The sequence below is a fragment of the Pleurodeles waltl genome, chromosome 3_1, assembly GCF_031143425.1.
Source record: "Pleurodeles waltl isolate 20211129_DDA chromosome 3_1, aPleWal1.hap1.20221129, whole genome shotgun sequence".
NCBI classification, from domain to species: domain Eukaryota; kingdom Metazoa; phylum Chordata; class Amphibia; order Caudata; family Salamandridae; genus Pleurodeles; species Pleurodeles waltl.
In genome coordinates, this window is record NC_090440.1 from 11,651,889 (window position 1) to 11,672,392 (window position 20,504).

The following is a 20,504-nucleotide window of genomic DNA, read 5'->3' on the forward strand; positions in this document are numbered from 1 at the left end:
TGGCATTTACAGCCTTTTAGTGTAGTGGTACTAACCTGAAGACTTGAGTGGGGTTGATGCCTTGGGATACTGTTAGTAACTTTTGCTTGTGCCCTAGGAGTTGGTGTGGTCAAGGGGTGTATTTGGTGTGGCCGTGAGTGTGTATTAGGAGGCCCCTCTGTTCCTGGAAATGATCTGGTGGGGCTTTGTCAGGTCTTCCATATGTAGAGCTACAGACCCTGTATAGGCTGATGTTCTTGCCATGGGACCTGCTTTTGAGTGGAAATGCATAGTTTTTTAAAAAAAGGGGATGATTCAGGTGATGGTCATAAAGAATAGTTTTATAGAGGCGAAAAGTGAGTTGACCTAACAATTTTTTATTCTCAGCCTTCAGCCGCATGGGACACGTCATCATGTACAGATGTGGGGCCTGTGCTGACCTCAGTGGAGTCTGAGAAGCTGGTGAAAGCTGTAGAGAACAGCGATCCTTCACGTAAGTGGTGTTGTAGACCATTCCATCCACCCCATTTTGAGGCCCTGCTCACTCTTTCAACCATTCCTGTTTCTAGTATAGCACATTGACTGTCTTTCTATGCTATCCTTGTAGTCAGTCATGTTTCCATTCTTACTGAGCCATATCTTCAGCTGCGACGCACTGTTGCACCTCTTCGTTAGCTGAGGCACGTCCTTCCAACTCTTCCTGAGCTGCAGCCCAGCCTCCCAGCCTGTCCTGTGCCACAGCTCATCAGAGGCAGCTCCTTCCTCCACATCCCGAGTAGCATCTCATTCTGAGCCACAACGTCCCCTTTTACTGAGTAACAGCTCACAGTTACAACTCACACCAAACTAATGCATCACTTCTGTTGCAGCCATAAGTTCTTTGCTGCAGCAGCAGGACATCATTACTGTGAATTTTTTTAATTGGCCCCTTCATCCGGTGAGCATTGCACAGCAGCTCACCCTTTCAGAGAGTTCTGGGCAGCATCTTGTCTTCAGCACCAGAGATATGTTTGAGACAGAAAGGGAGGGACTAGTACATGGCGTAGCATACAAGTCCCTCCAACATGCCTCGCTGTGCCTCATGCCTGTAATAGGAGGTGTTGCAATAGACTTGTCTCGTCGGTCAGCATTTGGGTGGGAGGGCGACAGCAGTGCTTTGGATAAATCTCGAAACTATGCTAATATGATCCCAAAAACCCAAGTTCCACATCCTCCTAAGGAGTCCCTTTGCGAAGCACTATAATCAAGCAAGGACTCCTCGCTAACTCCCACAACCGAGGAGAGACTGGACTCTTCCTCAACCACTGCGCCAGGACCCCAGTCGCAACCCTTGGTCCCTCTTAGAGGGGTCTGCAAAGAAAAAAAAAAACATTTAACAAAAAAGGGAAAGGGACCAGATTCTAAAACCCATCTCATCTGTCCAGGACAAAGAAAACCAGACTAAGGAACACCTAAATACCCACCACACATAGATCTGAAGGAAGCAGCAGTCGCACATCAGTATATGGAAGCTCTCTTTGCTAGCGGGGAACCAGAATAAAGATCACGGATATGACACAAGATATTGGAGGCGTTGGGCCAGAAATGTCCCTTGCATGGTGATGGACGTGTATCCCTGCCCTATCCCTGCCCTAGTGCTCCAACTGTTATGATTTCTGGATCCCTGATGCTGAACTTTGTTGTCATGGGCGAACATGGACCAGGCCTGTATCACTGATAGTGGTCTTTTTGGATTTGGAGTGGCTCCTCAAGCACTGCTACTCATCCTGGTGAAAAGCCACTGCCTTTGTGAGAAGTTAAGCTGCGCAAGTGCGGCGAAGGCAGCATACCTTGTTGTGATCAGTGGGAGTGAACAGGCCTTTTTATCTCTGTCCTGGAGTGAGACCTACAGGCTCGCTCACTCAAAGTTACACTGCTGTGTGCTTAACTCTCACTTGGCCTACATCGATATTGTGTGTAGTGCTGCTCAGTGTGTGTTACATGTGCTGGGTGTATGTGTGCATGTTAATGGTGCAATACAGAGATAATGCAGTGCCTAGCCAGTCGTGTGTTACATGGGCCGGATGCATGTGTGCCCGTGAATGGTACAATACATGGAAGATTGTGTTTCCTTTTAGGAGACCCAGGGCTGACTGGAGGAAAATGAGGAGATAGATTTGTGGACTGTGAGGAGATAGATTTATGGATTACTTTATTCCTGTGAGGTGAGTGGGACACAGTGGAGTAAAGGAGAGCCAGTCTCTTCAGTATACTTCAAAGAGTATTTTTTGATTCAGAGAAAGGTCACTGGGAAGGTGCCTGGGCACATCTTGGGAAGGAGGTGGGGCTGATAAGAGAATCATAAAGAGTAGAGCTGAGGCCCTGGGCAACCTTTTGATGCACATATCACTGTGGTGGACATCCAGGTGTGACTAGTCATTTTCAAGGCCTGTGGGGCTGTCAGATTTGCAGTTGTGCCTGCTGTGACAGGCTTCTTTCTGGAGGAAGGGCAGAGGAGAGGATATTTCAAAAGCAAGCAGACCACCACATAAACTTCAGATTTCGACTCTAAATCACATTTGATGTCTGGAAAATGACTATAAGAAGTGGAGCTGGAGACCGCCAATATCCTCAACTGTCAAGAAGCCAGTCTAGCTCTGTGAGGACTAGAAGCTCTGCAAGACTTCTGCGTGTAACCAGGACCTGGGGCCGAGGTTTGCTAGTCTCCCCAGCTTAGTGTGGCTGGGTTGATGTGGGAGGGGAGGAGTCGCGCAGTAAATCAAGGATCACTTCACCCTGGAGCATCTGTGCATGTTGTCTTTCCCAGACCATTGTGCCCTGTGAGGGAGATGAGTGCGCTGTAGGGAGCGAGGTCCAGCGGGGGAACCATGGAGATTCGTTCTCTGAAGCGAGGTGTGAAGAGTACAGCTTTTGCACTGATCGAGCCGCAGCCCATGTGCTAACTGAAGTCTGTGGACCGGTGTGCCAAGTGGGGCCACTGTGAAGATTATTTCTGTGTTGATCGGGCCGTAGCCAGTGTGCAGAGTGAAGTCGGCAACCCCCATATGCCAAGTGGGGCCACTGTGAAGATTATTGCTCTTGATCGGGCCGTAGCCAGTGTGCAGAGTGAAGTTGGCGACCCCCATATGCCAATTGGGACACTGAATCTTACTGCTGTGCTGGTTGGGCCACAACCCGCGTGCTGAAGGAGGATGGTGACCACCTGACCGCTGCCTCCACAGGACTACGTGGAACTCCTGGAGACTTGACAGCTTCCCTTACAGCGCTAGAGACAGCCACTGCATTTTCGGCGCCCATGGAGGGGGGCATACTTGGAGCCTCCGACTGTGTAGGTCCTGCTCCTTTATGTGCCAGATGGCTCTGGGAAAAGTTGCCTGTGATGTAGCGCTTCGGCTCTGGAACACTTTTGACTTTACTAAAGAATCAAAGTGGGGCTCCTGAGACTCTGACTACTATGTCTGAGTCTCAGGAGTCTCCTCTAGTGAATGGGGGATACCCACTATCGCTGGCGATACGGGGAATGGGGCTCAGTAACCTACCTGTAAAACACTAGAGCCCTGACCCAATGGGACTGCATGTATTGTTTGAGAATGCTGTATTTTACTTTGTTTTGGTATATAAATACTCCTTTTCTCATAAAAGCTAGTATTTGACTGGACAATCATTTATATAGTTAATTGCTGCTACTGAGTGTTTTTAGTTGTGAGCCTGTGTCCAACCCTTTCCTCCTCCACAAAATAATACCACCACCGCCGCCGCCACCGCCACCGAAGGGCTTAGAGGGAGTCAACATGGAAGAATACGTCTGTAAAATCTTCAAAACCCTCCTCGGCATAGATGAACTGACTGGAACACAGTGTAGCAGCAACAACTCGAAAGGAGCAACTTTCATTGTCATATCGTTCCATCCACCAATATCAAATAAAAGAAAATATATTGGTCGGCAGCAAGATAAATGAGTGAAATAAACGATGACTGCATTAAAATCCAAATATATCCAGATCTTTCAATGGTTACCCTTCCGATGCAACAGGATTTCAAACAATTCTTTGTAAATACGTTATGTCCTGCTGGGTCGCCCATTAGGACTGATTTTTCACTGGCAAGCCCATCCCCACCAGACTACAGAGAGAGTGATGGGGAAAAAGCCTCAAGGCCTGACTCAACCCAGAACACATGGAGAGAAAAGAACTCCTATCCAAACTTGGAAGTACTTGCATGCTGTCGTCAGAGCATCTGCCAATGCATCTAATATTCTCTAGACCTTAGCAGAGCCCATTGTGAGCAGATGGCGCATTGCCCCAACCAGTAGTCCGCAAAGTGAGAACACCATCTTATGGAGGGTGGGCAGTTGAATGAGTGTTACAAAGGAGAGCAACAAGAATGGAAAATACCTTGAAATGCACCCAAATCACCCAGAGTTATTCGTTTAATCATTAATCAATCAGGAGATGGGTTTAGTGGACACAGTTCTCATGCCAGGGAGTTCCAGACGTCTACCTTGGAAAGGGCAGATTGGTCAGTCAGACAGCTGATAGGTGGAGAATGTTTCCGAAGAGGGTCATTCTCCACAAATAGCGAACAGTATCCAACCCATGAGAATATTGAAATGCCAAACTCGAACAATTGCCAATACTCCAGCAACTTAAAGAATCGGAAGGAGATGTCTCTCCTCCAAGAGACTCCCTCACCCTGAGACAGCTCCAAACTCTGATCTGGTTGGTTTCCACATCTATTCTTCTCTAGTACCCCCACTAAGTAGAGAGAATCTTCATTTGAAAATGCTGTAACTGAGATATCTGATGTTAGGACAGACACAACAAGGCACATGCTCCAGTTCCCCCACAGTTACCTTGCCCTCGTTGACCCCCCTAAAAATGCACACCCCTTACTGTGGTCAAAATCTTTCCATTAAAGTCTTTATCTCAACCATTGTAGAAGAAGGAAACAGATACAATCGTAGATGGCAACCTGAGTGCGTTCCTGGACCCCTCCAAGGGACCGATCTCAACTGAAGCTGTACGGGTCAGGCACATGTACAGTAGAGACTACACTGACTGACCCAGATGGACCTAAAGTATATTTGTTGGGAGGAACATTCTTATGCGATAGACTTTAACTTTCCCTAAGAGATTACTCCTTGGAAGCTTCCGAGTAGACTGCCTTGGAAATCTGCAACCTTATCCTCTGAGATCATGCACCTATAATGATACACATCCAGACACACCCACAACCTAGGGGACACTGGAAGCTCGAGGCATGCTCTAAGAAGCCGAAATAACGAAGTCCTTATTGTAGTCATAACCTGCCTATGGTAAGGGGGCATTAGACATAAGCATATTTTGGGACAGTATTAAGGTGGTAGGCAGTCATCTTACTGCATCTTCAGCCAGAATAAACGAAGACAGGTTGACGAGGGAAACATTGGAGGTGCAGCTGAGAAAGCTAGAGGGGATCAGGAGCAAGTGACCAGAATATATGGCATCAACTCACAGCTGTGAGATCTAAAAGGAAACACGCGGAGACTCTGGACAACGATAAGACAGAATATTCTCTGCGGAGGAGTAAACAGAAATTCTACAGCAGAGGTAATAAAGCAGGCATACTGCTATTGTCTAGCCAGCATCCCTTCCAGAGCACGCCGCACCTGGACCGCCGCACCCAACCTCGCTTATGCCAATCATTAATTATTTGCAGTGGAGAGGCCCGGTAGTAAAGGTGAATGTCCACCATGCCTATCCTATTGAGTAAGTTCAGAGCAGGAAACGCTAGATGTAGAGTTGATAGTGGAAGGGGAAGCTGGAGGAAATATGGAAAACTGTGAAATCGCAAACCTCTTGAAGTGTTACTATGGCAACCTTTACACCAGAGGATCCTCTCAGTAGCAGATATTAAACATGACCAAAGCTTCAAATCTATTGAAAGGAAGTTTTGGATGCAATCAATTAAATATTCCATACAAAACTCCAATTATTGACTGTTTCCCTGACTGACTCAATTTTCCTGCATTCCTGGTTTGGTGGGGAAAACAGATAACATCAGCCCTAGACTGGCTGCATAGGCTCTAGTATGTCTTGGTATTGGAAGCGATTGCCCTGTAACTAGAGCAGGATTCGAGCACCTTTGACTCTCTCGGGGAGTCATTCTTGCTGTTCTTTATAATTGAATTTAGCCAGCTCTCTTCTGGCCCAGGTACATATGAGTAGAATAGTACCTCCACGCAACTCTCCGGTCCTGCTAAGTGCCAACACAACAATGTGGGATTATGAGCAAGTCTTTATTTTAAAAACAAATTTTCCTGCCAAATTTTATTCATTTTGATAACTTACTCTAATGCCACTACTGTTTAATACACCCATTACATCACCAAAATGCCACAGCCTAGGTCCTTCCAACCAAGAGCCCTCCCTCGCCCCCATATTTTGTTGTGTTTACCGGGGCACACCCTCTTTCTGTACCTGGATTCTTCAGGCTTGGCACACCAGTCCATAGCAGCCATCCATTTTACAAGATGTTGGGGGGTGCCTTGGCATTTCAGTGGCGTGTTCTCTCTCTCTCTCTCGGATAAGAGTATGACTATGCCTCTGACACCCCTCAGGTCATCTAGGATTCCCAGTAATGCTGCGCTGGGGGAAAGCTCAACAGCTCTCTCGGGCTTCAGTTAGTATCGCCTCCATGCGTTTCCAGTAGGTTATCATCACTGACGCCCTCAAACCACGTGTAAAGTTTTGCATCGGTGAAGGAGCAGCGCTGGATAAGCCTAGCTAAGGGCTTAATAGCCAGAGTGAAGAGGAGCGGCGAAAGGGGACAGCCCTGCCTGGTACCTCTGGGGATTTAGAAGGGACCCGAGTGTCCCCTTAATGTGCTCTTGTGCTTCTGGTGAGAAGTACAGGCGTCTAATGTACCATTGACAGCTATGCTGTGCAGAACTTCTTCCAGGAAAGTCGATTTAATCTAATGCTTTTTTTAAATCGCCGCGTAGGGCCCAGGGGTCTCGAATCTCCCTCCGCCGAGCCAATTGCAGGTGGAGACGTTTAATACGATGGAGTATGCTATGTCCTGGCAAAGAGACACATTGATCGGATGGACCAGGTCTGGAGGTACCTGGATAAGCCTTAAAGGGTCTTGGCTAAGATTTTAAGTTCTGCATTAATTAGGGAGATGGATCTGTAGGTCAAGCAGCGCTCAGGGAGTCCCTGGTTTGTGGATGACGACTATGATCCTCTTTACGGAACAGTCCATTGGCTACAGTCTCCAGGTATAGATCAGGCAGTTTGGGGGGGGGGGATAACAGTCATTGCATCAGGGAGCATCCTGTTAGTAGATATGTTCAAATTATAACCTATTGACACATTCACATAGATGAACGTTCATACAGTCGTGTGCCCCAAATTCAAACAGATAACTCAAAGAAACCCTTCAGCTGTGCTGCCAGTGAGTGGAAAAAAAACAAATTAATTGAATGGAAATGTCATCTTCATGCACTTTCATTTTTTTTGTACAGTATGTTGTGCTAAGTACATTATTTGTGATCGAGAACAATCGTCAAATTGACTTAAACATCAGTTTAGTAATAGAAAACAGGCACGTGGAGAAGTTTTAAAAAAATGCTTTTTTTCCCCTGAAAAATAATTTTGTGTGCCACTTCATGTCTTTTGTGAATGATATATACATCACTGAGTAGAAGAAGGCAACTTCAGTTGTTTAATTCACACCACCCTGATGCAAGCAGGGTGTGGGACTACTAGCTGTGTCGGTTTGCAGATCAGAGGGTCACTGGGATCCGTAGTTCAGTCTTGGCTTGTGGTGTAGGCACAGTGCTTAGATGCATCTAAACACAACAATGCAATGGGACGCTGGATTAGGTAGTTAGATACTTGTGCTTGTTGGATGCAATGGCATGTTAATATGGAAAGGTGGTTCTTGTAAAGTACCTGAAAGATTGTATTTGTAAGGAAATGCCTCCTTTTGTATGGTCACCCCCACATTTTTCGACTAATGCTGCTGGTTTCTCGACTCTGAGCCCAATGACGGCCTGCCTACCTGATCTTAAAATGAATATGTTTGATTGGCTTATAACCGATTGGCATAAGCTTACTTACCTGTAAGACACTACTACATGGCACCCAGGGCCTGAAGGTTAGATGGTCACCCCATGGATTGCAGCACTCGTTGTCACCCTGGGTTTGACAAAGGTAAAACATGGCTCCCAGTCTGCCACTGCAGACCGGAAGAGCAGTTCTAAACTTCTAACTTGACTTTGCAGTTTAGAGCAATGGCAGAAACCAGCCTTCCCTTTTTGTATATGTAACTCACCCCTAAGGCGAGGAGTCATACTAGGAAGTGGTAGACTTACCCTTGCATGCACATTCACTTCACATATTCCAAGAGTAAAAACATGCATGGAAGAGGCAAGTAGCTGCATTGGCGACTGCAGAGTTACAAGCCGGCACCTCTGCTAACTTCGGACTCAGACTTCTAAAGCTGATAGTGGAAGATATCAAACAATTCATTGCATTAGGCTTAACTTGATGCCCAAGTCGAAATTATTGTTTCAAAGTTGCCACTAAATTGCCCAGAATTCACTGCGCCCGTCCACAGTTGCACACAGGGTCGCTGAGGTGTCATTTTGCCCTCCTAGGGAGATGTGCAAATGGCTCCCAGGAAAGGACACAATAGAAGCCTTCATGGTGGTGAGGTGTTACCGCCACCAGTTGAAAGCCACACAGGTGTTGGCCCAAAAGGCGTGCTTCAAAGGAGAAACCGCAAATGGTGTACATGTGGAAGAGTGGCTGCTCTATTGTTTAGGTAGACCGGGTAGAACTCAATAGGTAAGGAGAGGGGAAACCAATTGCCGAACTGATTTTTCAGAGGTGTGTAGCCCCCATGGTAGCACACCTCTGGGTTGCGCTAGGGTGCTCTCCATGCCGAGAGAGGGGTTCTGCCATCTTGAAGGTGGGCAGAATGGGGAATTCTGGGATTGACAGATGCCACACTTCACAGTATGTGGCCATCAGTAGAGCTAGAGCACTTAGTAGCCCATTGGCTGCTAATCTCGACCTACCCTGAGGGCATTTTCTGGGCATAAAAAGGGCACCACTGTCACCCAGAAGTCCGATCTCGACAGACTGGAGAAGAGGACCAGAGAAGGACTGCCCTGATGCACATAGGACCTGGCGAAGGAGCTGTACCGATGTGGACTGCACCTGCTAAACCTGGTGGCTAGCAAAGGAGGAGAGACTGTTTCTGCTGAGTCCTGCTCACGGAGAAGTCTACTCTGGCACCCAGCCGAAACTGACTCCAAGGGTCAGTTGGCTGACCTGTTTGCAGCACAGGGCCATAACAGCTGAAGGCGCCTGTTAGGGCAGGTTGGGAGTCTAGATGTCTTATCACCACTCCTCACCACCGTGTAGCACCAGGGATTAGGGCCCGACACTCAAGATTGCCCCTGAATCCGGGGGAGTGGTCAGAGTGCAGCCTAAGCAACCCAGAAAACAAGTTATCACCCTAGGAAGGATTTCACTGTGACCGCGATATGGGACAAACAGTAGCCTATTGGTGGCTGGAATTCTGCAAGCTCGAGAGGAGTTAGTGGAGCATCGACACGTGACCAGGACCGCCTCACCAAGCCTGTGAACCAAGGTGCAGTTGGAGTAAAACTCCCATCAACTGCATGACCCACAGCATCTTTGAGCATCTTCAGCATCCTGTATCCCTTCCATCAGGACCACTTACATAGTAGTCTGTGGCAAGGGGCAGCAATTCCTGGAAATAACTGGAGACTGCTGCTTGAGGTAACTGTTTCTAAGGAGCTTGCTGGTCCCCCTGGCTGGGTACCTGGTGGAGCTTTTCACTCAAAGTAACTGCAGTGATGCTTACCCAAGTTTTTTTCAAAAAGAGTTTTAAGTGTCAAATTTAAATTTGCTAATGCTTGTTTGCAGTTAAGTGAAAACATGCATATTTACTGTACCTTGTCAATGCTGTATCTCCAGAACCCTCTGGTGGATCTTTAGTTTTGGTGTCTAAAATTATATAAAACATCTTCTATTCTTGAATCTGGTTTGCCGCATGTTATACTTGATATCAGATGACCTATCGCTCAGTCATTCTAACAAATGGAGTAGTTTATCTGAATTGCTGATAGTCATTGTGTATCTGTACTATGTAGATATCAGCTCTCCCAATGGTTTAAGATAGATGTATTTTTCATCATTCGGTCGCATAGAGGGTACCCATTTACGGAGCAGAGGCACACCTCATTGTAGTTGCTTTTATTTGTAAGTAGAAATTTCAATTAAATAGGAAGACATTCCTCATTGGGGTCTTTCCCTTTCCTCAAGCTAGAGTTCTGAGATTGCAACGCCTTTTTCCTGGGGAATATTGGTAAACACACGGACCACATCTAATGTAACTATGATTTGTTCCTCTGTTTAATGCATCCCTTCAATCTAATTAATTAAACCAATGGTGTCCTTGGTGTATGATTCTGTCTTCACAAAGAAGTCCATATATTTGAATAACGATTCTAAATTGAAATAGCATTCAGAGACGATTGAGAGGAGCCAAACCGCATTTGATATGCATGTCACTCTACAGCACTACATACTACAAACAGATGCTCAAGGAGCATTTCCCTTCCTTTAACCATTGATTAACAGTTTATTTCTGATGACGCTATTGTATACACGCATTACTAAGGAGCGAGCCACGTAATGTGATCGCATTAAGGCTGCTCCTGAGCTCATAGTGGGCTTCAGGGTGACCAGCCTTGAGCCATCGTAGTCAGGCTGCATTCCCGGGGAAAGACTTCACATCTTTTGGACCCAGAACTAGCTCACAGAAGAATGGACATCAGGTGAGTCTACAGCAGAGATGTGGTGCAAACCAGTGGTTACAGGAAAGCCGTGTTTTCTTCCAGGGCTCCCTCTGTAGAACAGTGAACTCTGGTAAAGTGCTCCCTTCGCAGGATAGTCCAGTATCTCTTGCCCTCCCTCTTAGATTTGCTGCAGTGATGGCTTGCGATAAAGAAATTAACCAAATATTTTGTGTTCACAGAACCTGAGCGAGGACCCAGCGTTGATGGTTTGAGTACCTCTCCGAAAGCTGCTCTTGGTAAGGTCGAACTCGCCGCCTCCATTGTCATGTATCTCTACTCTTACTTGCATTTGCACCTGTTCAAAACCCTGAGCTATGTGATACCCTACACACCCTAATACTCTCCCCCTCCCCCGCCACGCCGAGTGGGCCAGCGGCCCTGCTCTGTCCATGTGCTTCTGTCCCACATACTTGGTTCCCCTCCCAGTCATTTCCTATCTTCACTATGCCCTGCCTACTAGCATCATCGTGCGAGCTTGCTGTGATCTATTCCACATCTCTAACCTCAGGTTTTTTCCACCGTCCCACCTTCTGCTGTTCAGGAGTCTCATTCATCTCTCTCTTCTACTAGCAAGCACGTCTATTGCTCTGTCCTGAAGGCCTCGCCAGCTCTTTGCTGCCCCCACTTTCATCCTGTGTTCAAGTTCAGCATCAGCCTTTCCATCCGCTATCATTCAGCAACCTGCTACCCTTGCCATGCACCCCTTTTAGCATTGTGCTGTTCTGGACTGCCTTTCAAGACATCCCTCTGATGCTAAGCATCCTGAACTCTGGTTCAACGCAAGTTCAGTGCTCTCTCTCCCCTGCTCCGCACCTTGCGTATCTGTCATTGCTATCTACACTTGACATGAAATGAAATGCCATGTTCGATGGCATCTGTCGCTGTAGATACACATGGTCTGCATAGCTCGCCATCTGGTGTTGGGTCGGAGTGTTACAAGTTGTTTTTCTTCGAAGAAGTGTTTTCGAGTCACTGGACCGAGTGACTCCTCCTTCTGTGCTCATTGCGCATGGGCGTCGACTCCATCTTCGATTGTTTTCTTTCCGCCATCGGGTTCGGACGTGTTCCTGTCGCTCCGAGTTTCGGAACAGAAAGATAGCTGAAAACGGAAGATTTTCGACGGTATCGTTGCGATCCGGTTCGAGATAAACACATACGACAACGCATTGAACATCGAAGCGCTTCGGTGCCCTTCGGGGTAGATTTCGGCACACCGTCAGGGCCTAGTCGGCCCGACCGCGTGGAGAACAACGCCGATGGAACGGACCCCGTTTCGATTCTGCCCTGAATGCCACAACAAATATCCCTATACGGACCAACACTCGGTCTGTAACCTGTGCCTGTCACCCGAGCACAGCGAAGAATCCTGTGAGGCCTGTCGGGCGTTCCGGTCCCGAAAAACTCTGCGCGACCGTCGAGCGAGAAGACTGCAGATGGCGTCCACGCCAAAGGAGCACCGACAGTTCGAGACAGAAGAGGAACAGGAGGAATCCTTTTCCATCCAGGATTCAGACTCCGACGAACTCGACAATACAAAAACTGTGAGTAAGACGTCGAGATCAGAAATTAAAAAAGGCAAAAAGGCCCAGGGGACGCCACTGCCAACCGGCCATGGCTCAACCCAAATTCACGGTGACCAACAATCGGCACCGAAAAAGGCCCATTCAGTGTCGAGATCGTCCGACTCCGGTCGAGACACCGGCACGCAGCCAACTCGGGACCGAGAGAGTGCTAAAGAGAAGCATCGACACCGAGAGTTCGGTGTCGACACGGATCGACGCCGAGACAGTGGCGCCGAAGACCATAGAGGCCAAGATTTTTCGGCACAAAAGAAGAGGAAGGTTACCTCTGAGCCGAAAAAACAAACAACAGGGTTTTCGGAGCCGAAAAAAGCACCAACAGACCCAGTTTCAGGCTCCTATACTGAAGAACTTTCTATGTCTTCACAAATGAAAAGACACAGATTCGAACAGGAACTGCAATCCACTGAAGTGGATCACACGCAAAAACGTATCTTTATTCAGCAGGGGACAGGGAAGATCAGTACCCTTCCACCTGTCAAAAGAAAGAGAACACTTCAGTTTGTAGCACGAGAGGCTCCTCAGCAACAAACAGCAAAGACGGTAACACCTCCTCCCTCGCCTCCACCTGTAACTCCGGCTTCGCCAACTTACACCCCGTCACATTCGCCAGCTCACACCGCCATGAGCCACGACGACCAAGACCAACACGCGTGGGACTTGTACGATGCACCAGTGTCTGATAACAGCCCAGACACATACCCAACTAGGCCATCACCACCTGAGGACAGCACAGCCTATTCACAAGTGGTGGCTAGAGCAGCTCAGTTCCATAATGTGGAACTACACTCTGAACAAGTAGAGGATGACTTTTTATTTAACACCCTCTCCTCCACCCACAGCTCCTACCAAAGCCTGCCTATGCTCCCAGGCATGCTACGCCATGCAAAGGAGATCTTCAAGGAGCCAGTTAAAAGTAGGGCAGTAACGCCTAGAGTGGACAAAAAGTATAAGGCGCCTCCTACGGACCCTGTATTCATCACCTCTCAGCTGCCACCAGATTCTGTGGTGGTAGGGGCTGCCAGAAAACGGGCAAATTCACACACTTCTGGGGATGCACCTCCCCCAGATAAAGAAAGCAGAAAGTTCGATGCAGCCGGGAAGAGGGTCGCTGTCCAGGCAGCAAACCAGTGGCGCATCGCAAACTCACAAGCGCTGCTAGCGCGATACGACAGAGCCCACTGGGATGAGATGCAGCATCTCATTGAACATCTCCCAAAAGATCTACAAAAAAGAGCAAAACAGGTTGTTGAAGAGGGTCAAAACATTTCCAACAATCAAATACGCTCCTCTATGGATGCAGCAGACACAGCAGCAAGGACCATTAATACGTCGGTTACCATCCGTAGGCACGCATGGCTCAGAACGTCTGGATTCAAGCCAGAAATTCAGCAGGCAGTGCTTAACATGCCAGTAAACGAAAAACTTCTGTTCGGTCCGGAGGTCGACACAGCCATAGAAAAGCTCAAAAAGGACACTGACACTGCCAAGGCCATGGGCGCACTCTACTCCCCGCAGAGCAGAGGATCTTATACCACCTTCCGCAAAACACCTTTTAGAGGAGGGTTTCGGGGTCAGGCCACACAAGCCAGTACCTCACAGTCCGCACCGTCCACCTACCAGGGACAGTACAGGGGAGGCTTTTGGGGCCAGTATAGAGGAGGGCAATTCCCTAGGAATAGAGGAAGATTTCAAAGCCCCAAAACCACTACCAACAAGCAGTGACTCACACGTCACTCACCCCCCCCACACAACACCAGTGGGGGGGAGGATACATCAATATTACGAAGCATGGGACAAAATAACTACAGACACATGGGTCCTAGCAATTATCCAACATGGTTATTGCATAGAATTCCTGCAATTCCCTCCAGACATACCACCGAGAGCACAGAATTTATCAAAACACCATTCACAGCTTCTAGAGATAGAAGTCCAAGCACTACTGCAAAAAAATGCAATAGAATTAGTACCAAGCACACAAATAAACACAGGAGTTTATTCTCTGTACTTCTTGATACCAAAAAAGGACAAAACACTGAGACCAATCCTAGACCTCAGAGTAGTAAACACATTCATCAAATCAGACCACTTTCACATGGTCACGCTACAAGAAGTGTTACCATTGCTCAAAAAACACAACTACATGACAACCCTAGACCTCAAAGACGCATATTTCCATATACCAATACACCAATCACACAGGAAATATCTAAGGTTTGTATTCAAAGGAATACATTACCAATTCAAAGTATTGCCTTTCGGTTTAACAACCGCTCCAAGGGTATTCACAAAATGCCTAGCAGTAGTCGCTGCACACATCAGAAGGCAGCAAATACATGTGTTCCCGTATCTAGACGACTGGCTAATCAAAACCAGTTCGCTCACACAATGCTCAAACCACACAAATCAAGTCATACAAACCCTCTACAAACTAGGGTTCACCGTCAACTTTGCAAAATCAAACATTCAGCCAAGCAAAGTACAGCAATATCTAGGAGCCATAATAGACACCACAAAAGGAGTAGCAACGCCAACTCCACAAAGAATTCACAATTTCAACAGAGTCATTCAACACATGTCTCCAAATCAAACAATACAAGCAAGAACAATACTACAGCTCCTAGGCATGATGTCCTCATGCATAGCCATTGTCCCAAACGCAAGACTGCACATGAGGCCCTTACAACAGTGCCTAGCCTCACAGTGGTCTCAAGCACAGGGTCACCTTCTAGATCTGGTGTTAATAGACCGCCAAACTTACCTCTCGCTTCTATGGTGGAACAGTATAAATTTAAACAAAGGGCGGCCTTTCCAAGACCCAGTGCCACAGTACGTAATAACAACAGATGCTTCCATGACAGGGTGGGGAGCACATCTCAATCAACACAACATAAGAGGACAATGGAACATACATCAAACAAAACTGCATATAAATCATCTAGAATTATTAGCAGTTTTTCAAGCACTAAAAGCTTTCCAACCAATCATAACCCACAAATACATCCTTGTCAAAACAGACAACATGACAACGATGTATTATCTAAACAAACAAGGAGGAACACATTCAACGCAGTTAAGCTTATTAGCTCAAAACATATGGAAGTGGGCAATCCACCATCAAATTCGCCTCATAGCACAGTTTATTCCAGGGATCCAGAATCAACTGGCAGACAATCTCTCTCGAGATCACCAGCAAGTCCACGAATGGGAAATCCACCCACAAATTCTGAACACCTACTTCACACTCTGGGGAACACCTCAAATGGACTTATTTGCAACAAAAGAGAACGCAAAATGCCAAAACTTCGCGTCCAGATACCCACACAAGCAATCCCAAGGCAATGCCCTATGGATGAACTGGTCAGGAATATTTGCTTACGCTTTTCCTCCTCTCCCTCTCCTCCCTTATCTAGTAAACAAATTGAGTCAAAACAAACTCAAACTCATTTTAATAGCACCAACGTGGGCAAGACAACCCTGGTACACAACACTGCTAGATCTTTCTGTAGTACCCCACATCAAACTGCCGAACAAACCAGATCTGTTAACGCAACACAACCAACAGATCAGACACCCAGATCCAGCATCGCTGAATCTAGCAATCTGGCTCCTGAAATCCTAGAATTCGGACACTTACAACTTAGCCAAGAGTGTATGGAGGTCATAAAGCAGGCCAGAAGGCCATCCACTAGACACTGCTACGCAAGTAAGTGGAAAAGATTTGTTTGTTACTGCCATCATAATCAGATACAACCACTAAACGCAACTCCAAAACATATAGTAAATTACTTGCTTCATTTACAAAAAGCAAAGCTAGCCTTCTCTTCTATTAAAATACACCTTGCAGCAATATCTGCATACCTGCAGACTACCTATTCAACTTCCTTGTATAGGATACCAGTCATCAAAGCATTCATAGAAGGTCTTAAAAGAATTATACCACCAAGAACACCACCTGTTCCTTCATGGAACCTAAACGTGGTCCTAACAAGACTCATGGGCCCACCTTTCGAACCCATGCACTCTTGCGGATTACACTTCCTAACCTGGAAAGTTGCCTTTCTCATCGCCATTACATCTCTGAGAAGAGTAAGTGAAATTCAAGCGTTCACAACACAGGAACCTTTTATACAAATACATAAAAATAAGGTCGTCCTACGACCTAATCCAAAATTTTTACCAAAAGTTATTTCACCGTTCCATCTAAATCAAACGGTAGAACTACCAGTTTTTTTCCCACAGCCAGATTCTGTGGCTGAAAGAGCACTACATACATTAGATGTCAAAAGAGCATTAATGTACTACATTGACAGAACAAAGAACATCAGAAAGACTAAACAGCTATTTATTGCATTCCAAAAACCTCATGCAGGTAACCCAATATCAAAACAAGGTATAGCCAGATGGATTGTTAAATGCATCCAAATCTGCTACCTTAAAGCAAAAAGACAACTGCCCATTACTCCCAGGGCACATTCAACAAGGAAAAAAGGTGCTTCAATGGCCTTTTTAGGAAACATCCCAATGCATGAAATATGTAAGGCAGCCACATGGTCTACGCCTCACACATTCACCAAACACTACTGTATAGATGTGCTATCCGCACAACAAGCTGCAGTAGGTCAAGCTGTATTAAGAACTCTATTTCAGACAACTTCTACTCCTACAGGCTAAACCACCGCTTATGGGGAAATAACTGCTTACTAGTCTATGCAGACCATGTGTATCTACAGCGACAGATGCCATCGAACTGAAAATGTCACTTACCCAGTGTACATCTGTTCGTGGCATCAGTCGCTGAGATTCACATGGGCCCACCCACCTCCCCGGAAGCCTGTAGCAGTTCAGAAGTTACCTTCAATTTTGTACATTTGTATATATATTATTTAAACCTTTAATAGGTACATACTTACACATTTCATTGCGCGGGCACTATTACTATAGTACAACTCCTACCTCACCCTCTGCGGGGAAAACAATCGAAGATGGAGTCGACGCCCATGCGCAATGAGCACAGAAGGAGGAGTCACTCGGTCCAGTGACTCGAAAACACTTCTTCGAAGAAAAACAACTTGTAACACTCCGACCCAACACCAGATGGCGAGCTATGCAGACCATGTGAATCTCAGCGACTGATGCCACGAACAGATGTACACTGGGTAAGTGACATTTTCATTATAAAGCACAACGGTCACCCCGCAGGGGCATCTCAGCACATGATCCCTACAATTAAGTATTTGTCACAACTTACTGTCAGCTTTTTAAAAGTAGCATCCTTTTTGACTTGTCTCCGTGAGAACAGAAGCTGAGTCCAGCCCTTTGCACCAAGTGCAGAGAGGGATCTGCCTCTCCTGGTCTGCAGCCTGAAATTTGGGATCCTCAGGAGTTTAATATTGGCAGATCATAAGACTATGTCAGGATAGTCTGGAACAAAACGATGTGAAATTAATTTGGTACCAGCTTGACTAAATACCCTGTAGTTTATGGTAAGAGATATGAACAAAATCCACTTTTCCATGGGAAGCGAGTGGAGTTCCCTTAACCTTTTGGAAGTGGAACTTTAACAAGGAAGTTTAGCCACAAGTATAACTTCAGCACTTAAACAGCCTGAAGTTTCTTCATCGGCTATTTAGGAATGCCTGGATAAAGACTATTAAAATAGTTGATCCTTGAAGTAATTCGAGCATGGACTCATCTTCCTTCCTGTCAAAGGAAGTAACTCAAAACTTTCAGGGATATAATCAAAGAAAAACAAGTCCTTAGGATTGTAGTGACCTGGTAACGGAAAGATAGATCTTTATCAACCTTTAATCACAAAATCCTAGCTACATCTGTTCTATGTGAGGTCATCCAACCACCACTCAAGGGCAGAGAACTGATTTTTATTTCCAAAACAGAGAGTTTCCATTTTCTCCGTGTTACACTTTCAGTGATTATAGTTCATCCATCTGATGACTTGCGATAGACAGTCTTTAAAGTTTGATTTGGAGCCGGAAGAATCCTTATCAAGTGACAATCAGTTGGGGATTGTAGGAAAATGCCACGTTGGCATGGTTACCCCGTAACTTTTTGCCTTTTGTTGATGCCAGCTTTGATTGGAAGTGTGCTGGGACCCTGCTAACCAGGCCCCAGCACCAGTGTTCTTTCCCTAAACTGTACCTTTGTCTCCACAATTGGCACAGCCCTGGCACACAGATAAGTCCCTTGTAAAAGGTACCCCTGGTACCAAGGGCCCTGTGACCAGGGAAGTTCCCTAAGGACTGCAGCATGTATTATGCCACCATGGGGACCCGCTCACTCAGCACATGCACACTGCCTCACAGCTTGTGTGTGCTGGTGGGGAGAAAATGACTAAGTCGATATGGCACTCCCCTCAGAGTGCCATGCCCACAACCCACTGCCTGTGGCATAGGTAAGTCACCCCTCTAGTAGGCCTTACAGCCCTAAGGCAGGGTGCACTATACCACAGATGAGGGCATAAGTGCATGAGCACTATGCCCCTATAGTGTCTAATCCAATTCTTAGACATTGTAAGTGCAGGGTAGCCATAAAGAGTATATGGTCTAGGAGTTTGTCAAACACAAACTCCACAGTTCCATAATGGCTACACTGAATACTGGGAAGTTTGGTATTAAACGTCTCAGGACAATAAATCTACACTGATGCCAGTGTGGAATTTATTGAGACATGCACACAGAGGACATCTTAAAGATGCCCCTGCATGCCAAACAACTGCTAGTGCTAGGCTGACCAGTCTCCTCCAGCCTGCCACTTCCAGACTAATTTCTGGCCACATGGGGTGAGTGCCTTTGTGCACTCTGTGACAGGCACAAAGCCTGTCCTGGGTGGAGATGCTTCACACCTCCCCCTGCAGGAACTGTAACACCTGGCAGTGAGCCTCAAAGGCTCAAGCCTGGTGTTACAACGCCCCAGGGCACTCCAGCTAGTGGAGATGCCCACCCTTTGGACACAGCCCCCACTTTTGGTGGCAAGTCTAGGGAGATAATGAGAAAAACAAGGGAGTCCCCCCATTAGCCAGGTCCACCTCTAAGCTGATGTGACCACCCCTCCTTAGAAAATCCTCCATCTTGTTTTGCAGGATTTAGCCCAATAGGAATAGGGATGTGCCCCCCCTCCCCAAAGGGAGGAGGCACAAGGAGGGTGTAGCCACCCTCTGGGACAGTGGCCATTGGCTACTGCCCTCCATCCCTAAACACCCCCCTAAATTTAGTATTTAGGGGCGACCCTGAACTCAAGAAATCAGATTCCTGATGACCTACAAAGAAGATGGACTGCTGACCTGAAAACCCTGCAGAGAAGAAGGAAGACAACAACTGCTTTGGCCCCAGCCCTACCGGCCTGTCTCCTGATTCAACGAACCTGCACCAGCGATGCATCCTGTGGCCCAGCGACCCCTGCCGACTCAGAGAACTGCCCTGCAACTTCAGTGGACCAAGAAACTCCTGTGGACAGTGGCCCTGTCTAAACAACCAAGAAGAAACCATCTTTAAAGGGACTCTCACTTCAGAAGCGGGAGTCCCCACCACTCCGCACCTGACGCCCCAGGACCATGTCCAGAGAAACCAATACCGCAGAGGACCACCAGGCGACTGATGACGTGTCCACCCTGAGCCAACCTCTCTGCACCCCCACGACGACGCCTGCAGAGGGAATCCGAAGGACCCCCCTGGCCCCGACTGCAGAGTAAAAGGAAACCTGATGCCTGGAAGAAGCACTGCACCCGCAGCCCCCAGGCCCGTGAAGAATCAACCACTGGTGCAGCAGTGACCAGCAAGCGGCCCTCACCCTTGCCCAGTCGGTGGCTGGCCCGAGAAGCCCCTCTGTGCCCTGCCTGCAACGTCTGAGTGACCCCCCGGATCCCTCCATTGATTTCAATTACAAACCTGACGCCTTGTTTGTCCACTGCACCCGGCCGCCCCTGTGCTGCTGAGGGTGTAATTTGTTTGCCTGCTTGGGCCCTCCCCTCCCCGCAGTACTCTACAAAACCCCCCTGGTCTGCCCCCCGAAGACGCAGGTACTTAACTGCTAGCAGACTGGAACTGGAG

General features: G+C 47.2%; 1 protein-coding gene across 2 annotated transcripts in view; it reads left to right on the forward strand.

Moving 5' to 3' along the window:
- ARFGAP2 (ARF GTPase activating protein 2) overlaps window positions 1–20,504 on the forward strand; it is a 96,783-nt gene that overhangs the window by 19,020 nt on the left and 57,259 nt on the right. For both annotated transcript variants that reach the window (XM_069221675.1, XM_069221674.1), the window contains exons 6-7: window positions 367–472; window positions 11,035–11,091. In XM_069221675.1, coding sequence (XP_069077776.1) covers window positions 367–472; window positions 11,035–11,091 — 163 coding nt within the window. The remainder of the gene's footprint in view (window positions 1–366; window positions 473–11,034; window positions 11,092–20,504) is intronic.